General features: G+C 44.6%; 1 protein-coding gene across 1 annotated transcript in view; it reads right to left on the bottom strand.

Annotated features, from left to right (window-relative positions):
• Window positions 1-16,380, bottom strand: part of ITGA2 (integrin subunit alpha 2) — a 596,388-nt gene that overhangs the window by 46,592 nt on the left and 533,416 nt on the right. Inside the window, exons 25-26 of the mRNA XM_085631250.1 lie at window positions 15,383-15,493; window positions 4,069-4,173 (exon numbers count right to left, since the gene is read on the bottom strand). Of these exons, the coding sequence (XP_085487376.1) occupies window positions 4,069-4,173; window positions 15,383-15,493 (216 nt within the window). The remainder of the gene's footprint in view (window positions 1-4,068; window positions 4,174-15,382; window positions 15,494-16,380) is intronic.

The raw sequence follows: 16,380 nt of genomic DNA, 5'->3' as shown, positions 1-16,380 counted from the left end.
ATTAATACCTTTTGAATATTTTCTGATTTAAGTGTGTGTATATATATATGTATATATATATATATATATATATATATACATATATATATATATATATGTGGTACATAGGCTCAACCACCTTCCCAGTCAAGAAAAGGCTACTAGAGCATTGGCGTGCCACTACTAATAAAGATGTTAGCTATGGCACGGCAAGACACTTCAACCAAGAACATGACAGTGATTGGACAAAAGCCAAATACTTTGCTCTAGACACCATCCCCAAAAATCCTAGAGGTGGAAACAGAATTCAAGAATTACGCAGGACAGAGTCTAGATTCATCTTACAGGCTGGTAGTGTTGTTCCATTGGGGATGAACAATGATGAAGAGATGCATGTGCATCTATAAATGAACAATATAGAGCCTCCCGCTTTACCTTTGCAGAACTCAAGTTCTGTATTCATTTGAAACATGTACATAGCAATTGTTTTGTCACTTATCCCATCCCTGGTATGTATTTCTTTCTGTACCCCTTCACAATTGTATAGCATGATTGTGCTTGATACTAAATCTCGTTTATAAGCGGTGTTTTGACTAAATCATGAATCCCTTTTTATATACATGAAGTTTCATGTATATAACAAACAAACAAAGAAAAGGTTGCCCGTTATTAATAGAGGGTACTTTACCCATATAACCCAGTTTGACAGGAAAACAGAAGCTCCTTTAACCCTATACTTGATACATTATTGTGTAACCCAGCGATAGAATTTAGGAATAATTAAATCATGTGATATCTTATAATTATGTCACCGCTTTTCTTGAAATCGCGCACAACATGCAAATTCACCACTATGATATAATTTGTCACCTATTTGTTTGTGTATGTTAGACTAAATGCATTGTAATATCTAGGTGGTATGAAATGCTTTTGTATACTCACGTTTTCGTTTGGGATGACTGGGATCCTGAGTCTTTTCTTTATGTTTATTGAAGTGTATAAAAACTCTGAACTTTGAACTATGGTCAGGTGACCAAGAGCTGGATAGCTCAAAACATGTCAGTTTTTGCCTTAAATAAAATACTATTTGCCAAACTTGGATCGGTGTGGCTCGTGCTTACAGAAATTGGTAAGCTTGTTGGTGAATATATATATTTATATATATATATATATTTTTATATGGGTTTATAATGCTGCACTTTATGACTATTGTTTGTATTTTCTGCTTTGGATCGAATGGTGGGATGGTTCACCTTACCTGCTGACCCTTTGATAACTGCTTACTACGCTGATTCAAGCATGTGAATCTATAAAAGATACAATACTGGAGAAAAAACAAGTTACTTACCTGTACACTGTGGTTCTCCAGAATTTATATCTTTTATAGATTCGAAATCTGAGGTATGGTGGCCCTGCAGGGGATGGAGACCCTATGGTCTATGCTCCTATTGGGTGAAGTCTGGATGTTTTAAAACAATGATAATAGGTTGCTAAAGGCTATTGCATTTCGATGGCAATTCAATGATAAACTTTAATACTGGTATTTTAGTGTTACCGTGGAACTCCCACCATGAAGATAGGGAAGATTCAAGCATGTGAATCTATAAAAGATATCAATACTAGAGAACCACAGTGTACAGGTAAGTAACTTGTTTTTTACCCCTCGCCCCCATTACTCCTGATCCCCTGTTCCAATTGTTTGTGTTGCAGTCATTCTAATCATTCCATGTTTATTCCTCTTAATAAATTGATTTGTGTATTCTACAGTGTATTTTTTTTTATTTGAATGTTCTATTGCTGGTGATAAAATATTTACCCACATGCTGTCTGAGTGAAGCCTGTCACTTTGAGCCATAACTACCAGCGAAAAGCCCAGGATTCCTACATGAAACCTGTTTTTGCCTCTTTGGTACTGGATTATGTAAATGGATGGGAACCTTTACATTACTCTCTGGCCAAGATAATAATCCAGAATATCAAAGTAAGGTCTCACACTATTCTGTTGAGAAGTTCTCGAGACTGCTAATCTTGAAAAAGGTCTTAAAGACAGTTGCTGCACTTGCACTGGATTTCTTACATGTCTTTTTCCTGGTCAGGATTTCGTAGCCTGGGTGCTCTTGTGAAGAATAGGGGATTCCTTTTCTCCTAACCAAATCTCTTTTTGAAAGGAAGGTCCAGGCGTGAATCCAGGATTAGATTATAGATGTTCAGAAAGTTCTTGGTTCAGGCATTGATAAAGATGCTGACTTGATGGGGGGGGGGTTAGGTGGTGGTAGCAAAAGATTCTTATTATTTCCGAGGGGTTGTTGAGTGAAAAAGTGATTGGGGTCAGGTGAGAGAGGGTCACTGTCAGACCTGAGAAAGCTGATGAGATAATTAACCATGTTAAGAGAGTAGAGGGAGGAAGGTGATTGCTAGAAAGGAGGTTTTTAGGAGGGTAGTATGGAAGAGCTAATCAGGGTTGAATGGAGTGGCAAGGGAAAGGAGAAGAGAGGATGGATGTAGGAAATGAAATTAATTCCTTACAGCAGAGGCATGTGTGAGGGTATGGTAGGGGTCTCTGCTTTCTCTGTCAGTAGTCTCATGATATAGCGTATGTAAGGAGGAGAAGGGTCTGACTTTTGGAGGATCTTAAGTACGTTGATTTGAAGACGGAGATAAATTATGTTTTGCTGGGTCACACAGTATTTGTGTGATAGTGAGAAGGGAAGCTGTCATAGGGGAAGAAGGTCATTAGTGCGGAGGGAAATATGTAAAGCTTTTGAGTAGGGAAGAGTGGCAATGGAGAAGGTGACAGGATAGGTAGCAGGAGGAACGCAGGAGCAGGTTATGGAGGGTAAAGTAGGCAAGGTATTAGTAGTATGAGAGAGGGTTAGGTTTGTGAGGAAGACAAAGGAATTAAGTGGGATGGAGCCAGGTGAGTCTGTGTGAAACACATGGTTGATTTGAAAGTTAGATGGGCCGTAAGAGGGAAAGGCTCCCATTTGCTCATTGACATCACTGGTTGAAGCGAAAGTGATGACCTGAGCCTGTGGTAGATGCAGCTTCCGAAAACTACTCTACTACTAAAATTGTAAAAGCCTATAGTTTCTGTGCCCAATTGCTATATTGGGCCATATGGATTAGTATTCTACTACATTTCTATTGTCTATATCATTCTAGCCAACTATTACACTGATCTTTAGATGTCCACAGGCAAACCTCCGGGAAGAACTGAAAAGGTTTTTTGCTATGCTTCTTATATGCAATCTGGGACAGACTTCCAGCTTTTAGACAAAGGAATCTGCCGCCACATAGTTCATTAAAGTAAGTCACAACATAGTGTGCACTATTCTAACTAAATATGTTCCTTGGCAGCGTCCACCCAAGAGTATGTATGGCATGGTGCCATGGCCAGACTTGCATTTGGTAAAAACATTACTGCCAGCATGATAAAGAAAGAGAAAACACATGTTGGGATTCAAGTTAAGAAATTTTGATTTGGGTTTCAGTGGTTTAGAGTTCAGTGAACACAGGAAATCCTCAGATTTCTTGAAGAAACTCAAAAGGCAGACTAGAAACCTTGGTTACATTTTCTCTATCACAAGGACAGTATTTAATTTTATGGATACTACTCCTCATTTAGTTTCCCTCAGGAATTTACTCCAGAAATTGAAGGATTTTCATTTGCCACCAAATTCTAAAAAGTGCTCACAATATAGATGTAGACATTTGTGATAAAATGATTCATTAGTAGCCAGTTAGTTCAAGACTTTGGATTTCATATTTCCACTCCATGAAAAAAACATTACTGATAATTTGTAAAATAATTACATGAAGCCTTTTCATTTAATACTTTCAAGTATTTTTCTATGTATAATACACATTTTATCAGTTACCACATTGATGCATTTCCAAAAGTTTGCTTGTAACATGCTGGTCAATTATTGCTCTTTTCAAAACAATAACAATACAACCAGATCAAATAAAACATTCCAACATGTGTTACAACAGTACTCTCTTTAGAAATAAAACACATTTTATGTCTAAGCGTGTTTAAGGGGTTAACAGAAGATACCGAATACTTTTTTAAAGCCCACACATACATACCAAGTCCTTTACAGCTCTGAAGTTCTCCTTGTGAAAAGATGCAGAATATTGTTCTTTTCCTATTTTTAGTGGGTCTGTGTTTGCTTCACAGGTGATACTGCTGAACTAAAGAAAGTACAAAAAGGTTAATTCACAAGACATCTCAAATGGAGAGTGGTTTTAGAAAGAATCACCAAGAGGGCAAATCTGCAGAGTGGTGAACCACCATGAAGTTCACTAACTCTACCAAATTTGCTAACCCCGTGCTATACAGAGGTGGGGGTATTTTAGGGTGCCTTTTGGCTGCCTTTGCTGGGTCTGGAGGTGGAAACATTTGACTTGGCAGCCTGTCCTCCACAGATCACAATGACAGTGGTTATGCTGAGTTAGAGCACAGCTACCGTCACTAGATTTTCCTGCTGGGGACCACCATTAAAGAAAGAAGGTTAATCCTAGACATCTGGCACCTCCGAAAGCCTTCTACCAGAGTCTACTCTTACTATTCCCATGCACACAACCTTCATGTATACATTGACAGATTTGTTTGCACCCACGATATCATTACACACATCACTGACACAGACTATCTTGGCTACATGCATTGGGATCACATTTCTCCCCTGTTTTAGCACGACTTTATACCTACCTGGTGGCTGGAGGCCTCCACCTTGGAAAACCCTCCATTTCATTCATCCATTGATACTAGTATAGAGGACGATTTTGATTGTAATGCAGGCTCTGCCTCCTTACCCCTGGTAGATTGGGATGCTTTTCGAGGTGTCCATTCCGGGTCACTGTTTGGGTAACACGTTTAATATGCCACGCCATCTCATAACCAAGATTACTTGCTTGGAGGGTCAATTATTAAATCTTGAAGATCTAGCCAGCTCTTCCGCCACTGCTGAGGGGTGCTTGCTCCAACCTCAGTGTGACCATCTTGCGCTGCTTGAACGTCTCCGCTGCCTAAATGATACAGAACATACTAAGCGCACACATGCCAATGCTGATCCTCCCAGTACCCTGTTTGCCTGGCTGATATGGCAGGAAACTGACAGATGTCCAATTCAGACTCTCAACTTCGATGTAAGCCACCTACTTGAATCTCAAAACGATATACATTCCACCTTTACTCGCCATTATACACATTTCTATAATCTATTCCTGCTGTCCTGCCTGAAACAATTGCCACATTCCCATCTGGCGTTGAGCTACCGAAGATCACGCCGGACTCTAGGGAATAGCTCAATGGCGAGATTACTCATTTTGAAGTGAAGGAAGCAATCTGTTTGCTGACCACTAGTAAAACCCATTGACCAGATGGCTTACCAGATGAAATTTTTAAGGTATATGCTCCACAATTGGTTCCTTTCCCAAAAGCCCTATATGACACCACGCTTACCGCTGCATCATTACCACCCACACTCAGTGATGCTCTCCTTATTTCACTGCCTAAGCCAGGTCAGGACTCCCTTGATATGGGATCCTACCACCCACTGGCATTCTTAAATACAGATTATAAAATTCTTGCAAAACTTTCTTTTAATCCGAGATTTCAATTATCCGACCTATGTAGCATCTGACCCTGACGTCCCTAACCTACTGGCTAATCTTAAAATGCTTGATCTCCATCTGATAAAAGCAGGCCTTACTGACTCAGCCGGTCACACTATAGATCTCCTATTCTCTAACTCCCAGCTCGTGCACATTGATGTGCCTGAACCTCTCACCTGGGCAGATCACTTTTAAATTAAATTCAAAATCCCCTTCGATTCCACTAATCCTTATGCCTGCACCTCAGCCATTGTGGCCTCCCAGACACTCTGTGACACCTTAGCTACCCATTTCAATACTAAAATAGACATTATCTATTGCAACTTTTATAATAATTCCGCTGCTTCGATATATATTTGTCCTGATAACTCCACAAGGAACAACATTCAGGCAACACGAGAGATTTGAACCTATTACACACACCCAACTTCTAGACCTTCTAGTCACAACTAAATCTAGCTCCCAAGCTGACCCATGTCCCCCTCACATCACAGCTATGTTATCTACTTCTCTCTCGCATCAGTGACTTCTTTATTCAACCAATCTTTGTCCTCAGCTACAGGTCCATGGGTATGGAAAGCTGCCTATGTCACACCTATTTTTAAAAAAATGCATGCTGATCCCACGGATCTGGCAAACTATTGTCCTATCTCTCTCTCCTTCCCTCGATAGGCAAGTTGCTCGAATCCCATGTTAATAAACAACTTTGCTCCTACCTTGAGCCGCATCTCCTGCTTCCCTCGTAGCGTTAAACAACTCACTCAACCTTGCCTTGGAGGCTGGCATGCCAGCTATGCTCGTTCTTCTTGATCTATCAGCGGCATTTGAAACTGTGTCACATCCGATCTTGATTCAATGACTCCATGAGATAGGAATACACTGCACTGCCTTAAACTGGCTTACAGACTTTAAGGACAAGACTCAAAGAATAACACTTGGTCCTTTTCAATCTAAGACTCTGTCCCTGGGCACTGGAGTTCCTCAGGGCTTAGTTCAAAACTTTTTAATATTTAGATCTCTCCCCTCGCTTTTCTAGTTAAGCCCTGTGGCTTTAAAATACTCTCTTTTGCAGACGATACCCAATTGGACAACTCCTTTGAGCAAGATACGGAGAATATTAAACATCGTTTTATTGCCTGCATGAGAAAAGTTGCTACGTGGATGTCCCTGAATTGCCTCCAGTTAAGTGGGGACAAAATGGAGGTTGTATTGTTTGGCAAGCGCTGCTCCACTGGACAGCAGATTGGTGGCCAGTTGAACTTGGTCCAGCTCCCTTTTCCAGAAGCACACTAAGGAACTTAGGTATTCTGCTGGATAACAAGTTTCTATGAAGGACCATGTGACATCTACCTGAGGCATGTGCTTCAGGACAATGCACCTCCTTAGGAGGATCTTCCAGTGGCTTCTGCTGACTTCTCAGAATACCTTCGTTCAGGCCCTGATAATCAGCCACCTAAACTATGGGAATGCGCTTGTTGCTGCTTCAAATGAATCCTTTTACTCTGAAATGAAGGTGGTACAAAATACTGAAGCCCAGCTGGTTAACAAACAGTCACAGGGTACATCATCAGCCTCCCTTGCTCAAAGCCCTTCACTGGCTCCCCATAAAGAAAAGAACAACTCCTGTGCCTGATGCTTAAAGCCTTGTCAGGAAAATGACCAACATATCTGCAGACAAACTAGTTCCCTATCTTCATGAGAAAAACTTCAGATCAAGGAGTCTACTCTTTGTCCCTGGCGTATTCCAACATCTAAGTATAGCGGACAGGCCTTCTTGTATCTTTCTCCTTACCACTGGAATAAGCTCCCTCTCTTTATTAGGGCATGCACAGAATTGTCAGGTTTTAAAAAACATCTAAAACCTGGCTGCTCTAAAGTGCTGCTTCTAGGCCTATCTGTTGCCAGAGTACTGAGATGCCGCTCCGGGGGCGAGTCGTTGCGCTATATCAAGTATCTATTAACATAACATAACATTCTGGCGGATCACCTAGCACCTCTGGTACCGCCCTTGGTCCACTCAGACCAGAATAGATTTGTGCCTGCCAGGAGCACCTCCTTAAACATCCACCACTTTTTCAGGGTATTCACATATGCGCCACAACGTTACCCTCGCTCAAGATGTATAGTCCTAGGCCTCAATAAAGCTTTTGACTCCCTCGAATGCCTTTCTTGAGTTACTGCAGCGTTCTGGCCTTGTAACCCACTTCCTTGCATGGTCACCCTATTATATATTCACCCCATTGCCCAAGTGCGAATCGGATGTCACATTTCAGACCCTATAGTGATACGACGAGGGACCTGCCAGGTTTGTACATTATCCCCACTCTTATTCTCACTGGCACATGAGCGGTTAGCCCATCCTCTGCTTACACATGGACAGAACTGTGGGGCTCCCTCTGGACAATGGTATCCATTCGGTATCCCTTTATGCGGATGATATGCTTCTTTACCTAAAAGATGTCCTCTATCATCTATCATTTAGCATCACAATTGCAATGGGTGTCACACTGGTTTGCTCGCCAGCAACTTGCAGATACTGCGTCACGTCTCCCCTCATGGGCACATCTGTATTTTTATATAACATTATTTATCACCGGATCGACTACACCCTATGCTCTGGCATTGCCACTTCTTGGTATGCCACAGGAGTGCATTGCTACCACTCTCAGAGAAATGAGGCAATGGCATGCAGCAGGTTTGCACACAGTAGGGGACCTGTACACTGAGCACCATCTCCTTCCATTGGAAGAACTTACGAAAGCTTTGGAATTCCTGCCTGATCAATTTCTATTATATGCCTCCTTTATTGCCACACCTACGCAGGCTTGGGGTGAGATGAAGCAGGAGCCCACACAAGATCTGGCCAACAAATACTTAAACAATCAAAAGAAATCCACTAGAAAAGTTTAAATTGGTATCCTTCCAGATATATTAGTAATCCTTAATGGAAAAAGATATATTTTCTTAAAATAACCCACACCCACCAAAAGGCATGCTTCAGCATCGGGTTCTTCTGGCCCGCTCCGGCACGAGCGTGCTGCCTTAAGGATTACTGATATATCTGGTAGGATACCAGTTTAAACTTTTCTAGTGGATTTCTTTTGATTGTTTATTTGATACAGGAGGTAACGTCCACTACGTACCTCTCTCTCCCTCTTTTAACTTGGCATCCAATACTTACACACATTAGGCACGGGCGGACACCAAACTCGTTGGCTTGTCAGGGCCTTCCGCATACACATTGCACTTTCTCTTGCATGATTGCGGGATCACTGGGACGCGGATCTTGACCGTGCTTGTATTGACAGTGATTGGCAGACTGCTCTTATATACCCTTCCATGGTGTCCCGAAATGCCTGCTTCAAATTGATCCCACTTTACATTTTACACAGGGCATACTTAACCCCCAGCCACATCAGCCATTGTTTTCACCACACTGACTCTGCCTGCCCTCGATGCCTAATCCCGCATGTGCTTTGTACTGGCCCTGTATTGGAGGGACGTTACAGCTCATTTAGCTTATTTTACAGGTACTGTTCTCCCTTACACCTGGAAAGCATGCATTGTGGTGTTTTACAGATACACCAAGAGGTACAGTACCGTGATGATATAAAATGGCTCATCACCCGTAAATGAAAGGCGCAAATCAGCCCGTGGCCTCTGCAAGGGCACTCTCCATAATGTCATGGGCTCGAGCCAAGAGCACACTGCTGTGCAGCGAAGAAATAAAAGGTCTCCATAAACATCCTGTCTTGGACCTTTCGGACGCCCTTCTAGATGAGTTTTAATAGAGGGCACTGACCACTCAACTCTCTCCTTTACTAAGCATACAAGAAGTTCCATTTGTCCTCCCCTCCCCCTGGTCCCCATCCTACTGAGTTACTGCGCCTTACCAGGCCCATATCGACCCTTACCTGTTCGATTTCTATCACTCTGTCTTTGTTTACTTTTCTTGGAGTGTTTTTGTTTTCTCCTCTCTATTTTTTGGCATTCTCAATGTATAGCTGTATTCACACCTGAATGTGTTTCTCCTGCAGATAACGGTCATCCTCTGTGTTGCTGATGTCATTATGCTTTCTTTTCTTTTTTCTCCTTGTCCCCACATATGGTTGACCTACCTATATTATCTGCTTCATTTATAGAATGCTGTATTATACTTATCTCATAGTTTTTGTAATTTTCCTATCTCTGAATAGTATACTGTGCTCTATTGCAAACGTACTGGTTGCATACTTATAACAAAAAATTGTAATAAAAATTACTATAAAAAGATCATCACTTTGTGTTTGCTTTGTGCGCCCTAAGTTGGCAGGGTATGCCCAGACATGGGTCCCTTGTTCACATTACCACTGGATTTAAGCTAGCCTGGCTGATGAGGGGTGTTACACTGAAACCAGTCCCAAGATGTTTGTTTCTGATCCAGGGATGACCTGGCTTGGCAGTTCCGGCTAGACTGTTCCCATGAGGAACAGATTCAAGACTGATTTGCATATGGCTTTGTCTGAACTGGGGTGGTGAAATGAACTAAAGAACATCGATGGATCCGGCCCAAATCTGTGACTGGGAGTGAGTGTCTGAAAAGTTTCTGCGCTCTGTCCATCATCTCCTTGTGTTAGCACTGTCTAATTGCGGCATGAAAGAGAAAGAAAGCAGTTGCTACTGTTGGCACTGCAGTAAAATGTGCAAACTTTAGAGGAGTATATTAAACCAGCCTCTGTTTAATCGGCTAATGCTCAATTGGCGAACACCAGGACAGGACGTTTATTAGTGGGTAGTTGAGACCCAGGATAACTTCCTGGTTTAATTCAGCACATTAAGTCTGGAAGCCGGAGACGTTGCCCGCTCCACCCTGAACAGATTCAGTCTGGCGGTTGTCCTTTAATTGCCCCACGTGGATGACTAATTAATCCTGTAATGACATACCCGCGGCATTCCACCTGCAATCGATACAGTTTTGAATTAAATTAACCTTAGTGTTGCTACGCGCGCTCGAAATTCTCTTGCGATAAAATCAGGTACAATTCTCTCGACTTGCCTTGATTATTACTCTTATCCTGGGTCTCAACTACCCACTAATAAACGTCCTCTCCTGGCGATCGCCAATTGAGCATTAGCCGATTTTACAGAGGCTGCACACTTTGCGTATGCCCTCAATTTAATACTACATCCTCACCGGCCTCTACCGGTCCCTAAAATTCGGCTTGCTCACATATGCATTGTCCTGAAGATGATCTCAAGTGTTTTAGATCGAAACGCCGTTGAACCCCTACAGCAAGAACTCCTACTTTGTAAAAAAATTGTTTTTAAAGAGCTCTCCTGTATGTTGTCAATGCAATGTATATATTTTAAAAGTCCCCCTCACTTATTACATCACGCTCGTTGTCACTTTTTTAATGTAAGCACATGAACTATTTTATTTTTAAATAAATCACGTATGTTTTTTAAAATTATTTTTGTCCCTGTGTACACACCTAATTGCACATTAATTGCCTACCCCTAGTATCAGACCCATTTTGGCCATTTATTAACCATTGTCTTCCCAAAACACTGATTCAATCAATCAGACAATTATGGGCTTATATAGCACGCTACTCACCCCTGAGGGTCTCAAGGTGTGGGGGGGGTCAGAGCGGCTCTTGATCAGTCAAAGAGCCAGGTCTTGAGGTCCTTCCTGAACATGTGCAGGGTCGGGGAGCGGCTGATGTTCATAGGGAGCTTGTTCCAGGTTTTGGCTGCGATGTAGGAGAAAGCTCTCCTGCCGGTTCTTTTTCTGCGAATGCAGGGGACCTCTGCCAGGGCGAGGTCGGCGGAGCGGAGGTTCCTCTTGGGTACGTGGAAGGATACTTTCTCGTTGAGGTATTTGGGTCCGATGTTATTGAGGGATTTGTAGGTGTCAGTGAGGAGTTTGAAAGTGACCCTCTTCTAGTCGGAGAGCCAGTGGAGGCCTCTTAGGTGTTGGGTCATGTTCTCGTGACGCGGTGTCCCTATAACGAGTCTGGCTGCAGCGTTCTGGATGGTTTGGAGTTTGTGTTGAAGAGTTTTGTTGATTCTGGCATAGAGGGCATTGCAGTAGTCCAGTCTGCTGGTTATGAGTGCGAGGGTGACGGTCCTTCTGCAGTGTGGGGGGATTCACTTGAAGGTCTTACGGAGGCTGCGAAGGCAGTTGAAACTAGTGGAGGCGACGGCGTTGATCTGGCGGTTCATGGAGAGGGAGGAGTCAAGGATGATTTAGAGGTTCTGAGCATGGTCTGTAGGGGTGGGTGGGCTTCCGAGTGTGGAGGGCCACCAGGTGTTGTCCCAGGCAGAGGTGCAGGGTCCGAGGATGACGACCTCGGTCTTCCCTGAGTTTAGCTTCAGGCAGCTGTCTTTCATACAGGCTGCCACGTTCTTCATTCCTTCCTGGTAGCAGAGTCTGGTGTCTTTGGAGTTCTTCGTGAGTGAGAGGATGAGCTGGGTGTCATCGGCTTAGGATATGATGCTGAGCCCATGCTGTCTGACGATGGCGGCAAGGGGGGCCATGTAGATGTTGAAGAGCGTGGGGCTGAGTGATGATCCCTGAGTTACTCCGCAGTTGATTTCCGTGGGTTTGGAGAGGAAGGGAGGGAGTCGAATCCTCTGGGTTCTGCCGGAGAGGAAGGATTGGATCCAGTCGAGGGCGGCTCCTTGTATTCCCGCGACGTGAAGTATGGCTGCAAGCGTGCGATGTGAAACAGTGTCAAAGGCTGCGGAGAGGTCTAGAAGGATGAGGGCCGCAGTGTGTCCCTGATCCAGTAGCATGCGGATGTCGTCAGTGGTGGCGAGTAGGGCGGTCTCGGTGCTGTGGAATCCAGACTGGGAGGTGTCCAGGATGGCGTTCTCTTCGATGAAGGCGGTCAGCTGGGCGTTTACCAGTCTCTCGTGACTTTAGCTGCAAAGGGGAGGAGAGAGATGGGCCAGTAGTTTTTCAGGTCCGTTGGGTCGGCCGTAGGTTTCTTGAGGAGGAGTTTTACCTCCGCTCGTTTCCAGTCATCTGGGCAGATGCATGATCTGAGGGAGGCGTTGATGGTGCGTCCAAGTTCGGGTGCAATGACGGTGGTGGCCCTGTGGAATATGTGTGGTGGGCAGGGGTCCGTTGGGGCTCCTGAGTGAGTTTTTTTCATGGTCGCGGTGATGATTTCGACGGTAGCGGGATCCCAGAAAGTGATGATCGGCTCATCAGCGGCGGTGGGTAGGGGGGTTGTGTTTGTCATTGGTTCACTGAAGTTGTCGTAGAGGTCCTTGGTCTTCAGATGGAAGTAGGAACTGAGCTTGTCGCAGAGTTCCTGGGAAGGTGTGACGTCCGTGACTTCACAGTTGGGTTTTGTGAACTGCTGTATGACGTTGAACAGTTCCTTGGCGTTGGTCACGTTGGTCTGAACTTTGTCTCTTATAAAGGTCTGTTTGGTGTCTCTTATGCGCTGGTGATATTCCTTTAGGGCGTTCTTGTGGTTGTTCCGTGCCTCCGTGGTTTTCAGGTTTCGCCAGGTTTTAACTTTTCTCTATGTGTCTGCAGGAGCGTCTGGCTTCTTGTAGTTCTGTGGTGAACCAGGCGGCCTTCAGAGGGCGTTGTTTGGAGGGGCGGAGGGGTGCAAGCTTGTCGGCGCAGCAGGAGACCCAGCAGTGAAATATCCTGGCTGCGGAGTTGGTATCGGTCGTGGCGATGGGGGGGTTTGACAGAGGGTTGTGTTGAGGTGCTCCTCTGTGACCTTGCTCCAGTTCTGTCGTGGCAGGCGCAGGGCAGGTTTGGGTGCGGTGGTGGTGTTGAAGGTGAAGTGGACGCTGTGGTGGTCAGTCCAGAGGGGCTGGGTGGTGTGGCTGAATCAGATGTTTGTTCCTCCCACGAAGATGGGGTCGAGGGTGTGACCCACTCTGTGGGTGGGCGTGTTGACAAGCAGGCTTCAGTCCTAGGTTGTCGAGGAGAGTGGTGGAGTCTGTGTCGTTGCAGTTGTTGAGGTGGAAGTTCAGGTCCCCGAGTTGAATGTAGTCCGTGGAGGTAAAGGCGTGGGGTGGGGTGCGGCAAGTTCGGCGATGGTAGTTGCGGATGGGTGCGAGGTCCTGGCAGTCTGTAGATGAGGGTGCTGCGTAGTGTGGTCCTGGGGCTTGTCTGAATCTAGAAATGGAGGTGTTCTGTGTTGGAGTGGGGGTCACTCGTACTGGATGTGGAGAGTCGGAGGGGGGTCTTGTGTGCGATGGTGAGTCCTCATCCTGGGTGGTGCGGACGGTCCTTTCTTTGGATCTTGTAGCCGACAGGGATGGCAGTGGCGATGTCGGGCCGGAGGTGGCGTTGGTCCAGGTGTCCGTGAAGAAGGCGACTTCGGGCGAGAGGGTGTCGATCAGGTCCCAGATCTCTATGGCGTGTCGGTGCAGGGAGCACACGTTGAGAAGGATGCAAGTCAGGGTTTCAGTGGTGTGTGCGTCAGGCGTGCCTTCGGCGGTCATGGGAACTTTGCCGATGATGAAGGATCTGTGGCAGTGTCTGCATGAGAACTGCCCATGGGTGGTGTTCGGCGAGGATCTTGCGCAGTCAGCGAGTCTTCCGGGGTTGAGTGCATGGAGGGAGGTTGAGTCGCAGCGGTGTGGTCTAGGAGAACCAGGGGTCCTGGCACTGGTAGCGGTCCGGTCACAGACGGGTGCAGATGGGCTTGCCTTAGGCACACCTGTGGAGCGCCAGCAGCGCGCGACCACAAAACGGTCGCCATAATGTAGGGGAGGAGGGAGGGACGTGCAGTTGGGAGGCTGGAGTGGGGCGGTAGGGGGAGGGGTCAGTGGTCAGTAGCATCGGGAAACAGAGGGGAAACGAAGGGGAACAACAGCGCACAGCAGTGGGCAATAAGGGAAAACAAAATTAAACAAAATAAAACCGCAGCAGGCACAATTATGCCAAATTAAGTCACAGTGCGCAAAAAGGAAAGACCGGAATCAGGGTAGTCTCGAACCCTGTAACTGAGGGGCTGGCTTCCAGAGGCGACGCAGAGCACATCGGAGCTACCGGGGAGAGTGCGATCCTAGGACCGAGGTCTGAGGACTCACACGCGCTCCCCGGCAGCGGTCGGCATAATGTAGGGGAGGGGGTAGGGACATGCAGCTGGGAGGCGGGAGCTGGGCGTTAGGGGGAGGGGTCAGTGGTCAGCGGCGGCGGGAAACGGAGGGGATACGAAGGGGAACAACAGCACACAGCAATTGGCAATAAGGGAAAACAAAATGAAACAAAATAAAACAGCAGCAGGCACATTTATATCAAATTAAGTCACAGCGCGCAAAAAGGAAAGACCGGAATCAGGGTAGTCTCGAACCCTGCAATGGAAGGGCTGGCTTCCAGAGGCGATGCAGAGCACAGCGGAGCAGCCGGAGAGAGTGTGATCCTAGGACCGAGGTCTGAGGGCTCATCCCAGGTTAGAGTATTGTGGCACCCTTGTTCACCATACTACGCACTCTTAATTGAGGCCCAAATAAATTATGGCTCTGATACAGAAAAAGTAACCTCCTTGGTATAGTCTGCTCTTTGTAGAAATAGTTTTGATTTTCTTATACAGATGTCACTTCCTTTCAGAGACCTGCATAATGGGGCATTGAACAACATTTTACCTGCAACATAAATTGCCAGAGTTTTCTAAAGTCCTGATAATTTTGTCCTCTGGTTAGTCATCACTACTCTGTAAAATTTGATTGTGTAAATAAATATTTATATATGCTTTAGACCAATTTTGTCTGTTCTTATGTTCATGTTGCGACTACTCCTCATAATGAAAAAGTCAAGCGAATTCACCTTGTCTGTTTCCACTGCTGTTAGGTACATCAACAAATTCTTTTGTTTAGTAACCTCTGGAAGATGTATTGTTACGAATGCCACTTTCACTGGAATGGTCCCAGTTGTAATCTGGAATGAAAAGACAAAGGTTAGCAAAGCACTTGTCCACTCTGCCCATAGCTGTTGACTTTAGTGATTTGCAGTAGGTATCACTCTAGGCGTGTATGGCTCTTGCATTTTCTGGGTATAATCTGAAATTTCAGAAATGTTGTTTGGGTTGCTTCCTTAACAATACTGATGCAAAGTTTCTAAGCACAGGAATTCAGACAAAGAATGGGTAATGATTGTAGTGCAAAGAAAATTACATAACATGGAGTTAATATTGTGTGTATGTACTAGGTAGACAATTAGCTATATACTTTCACCTTAATTAAAAAATAGTTTATTCATTTTTAGCTATACAGACATGGCAAACTCACTGCTTCATAACTCACTATCTCATAACCCTTTGTTAAAAGCACAATTTTCATCTTTTCTAAGAGAAAAATTGTGTGCCTCATAAATATTCTTAAGACCACTAGTAAGGTGACATGGATTTTGGGTAGTGGTGATTGAAACAGGTGTCTGTGGTGAGAGTACACAACCATGTCATACATCCATATTAAATAGGACTTTTGGGTTAACTGTACAGGTTGTAGACCTGTGAACATGTACCCAATTATTGCAGTGATCAGTCAAAACATAAATTCTAAATTATATCACTCAGTAATCCAAGGCCTTAAAGCTTTCCCCCCTATAACAGATGATCAAGGTTATTCAATGCTTTGAAAAATCGATGAATTCAGAAGCTAGCTCTTGTGTACGTTTTGGGGATGTAAAGATTAACAGTCAAAACCTTGCCAAGATCTACATAGGTTTTTATTCAGGAACATTTAGAAGCCTTTTGTTTAACAACAAAATGATAAAACACCTTAACTAAACAAATCTATTTATATTTAGTTGATTTAACTACGTTT

Source organism: Triturus cristatus, chromosome 2_1 (genome assembly GCF_964204655.1).
Source record: "Triturus cristatus chromosome 2_1, aTriCri1.1, whole genome shotgun sequence".
NCBI lineage: Eukaryota > Metazoa > Chordata > Amphibia > Caudata > Salamandridae > Triturus > Triturus cristatus.
The sequence above is the reverse complement of the archived record's forward strand: the minus strand, read 5'-3'. Positions and strand labels throughout refer to the sequence as shown.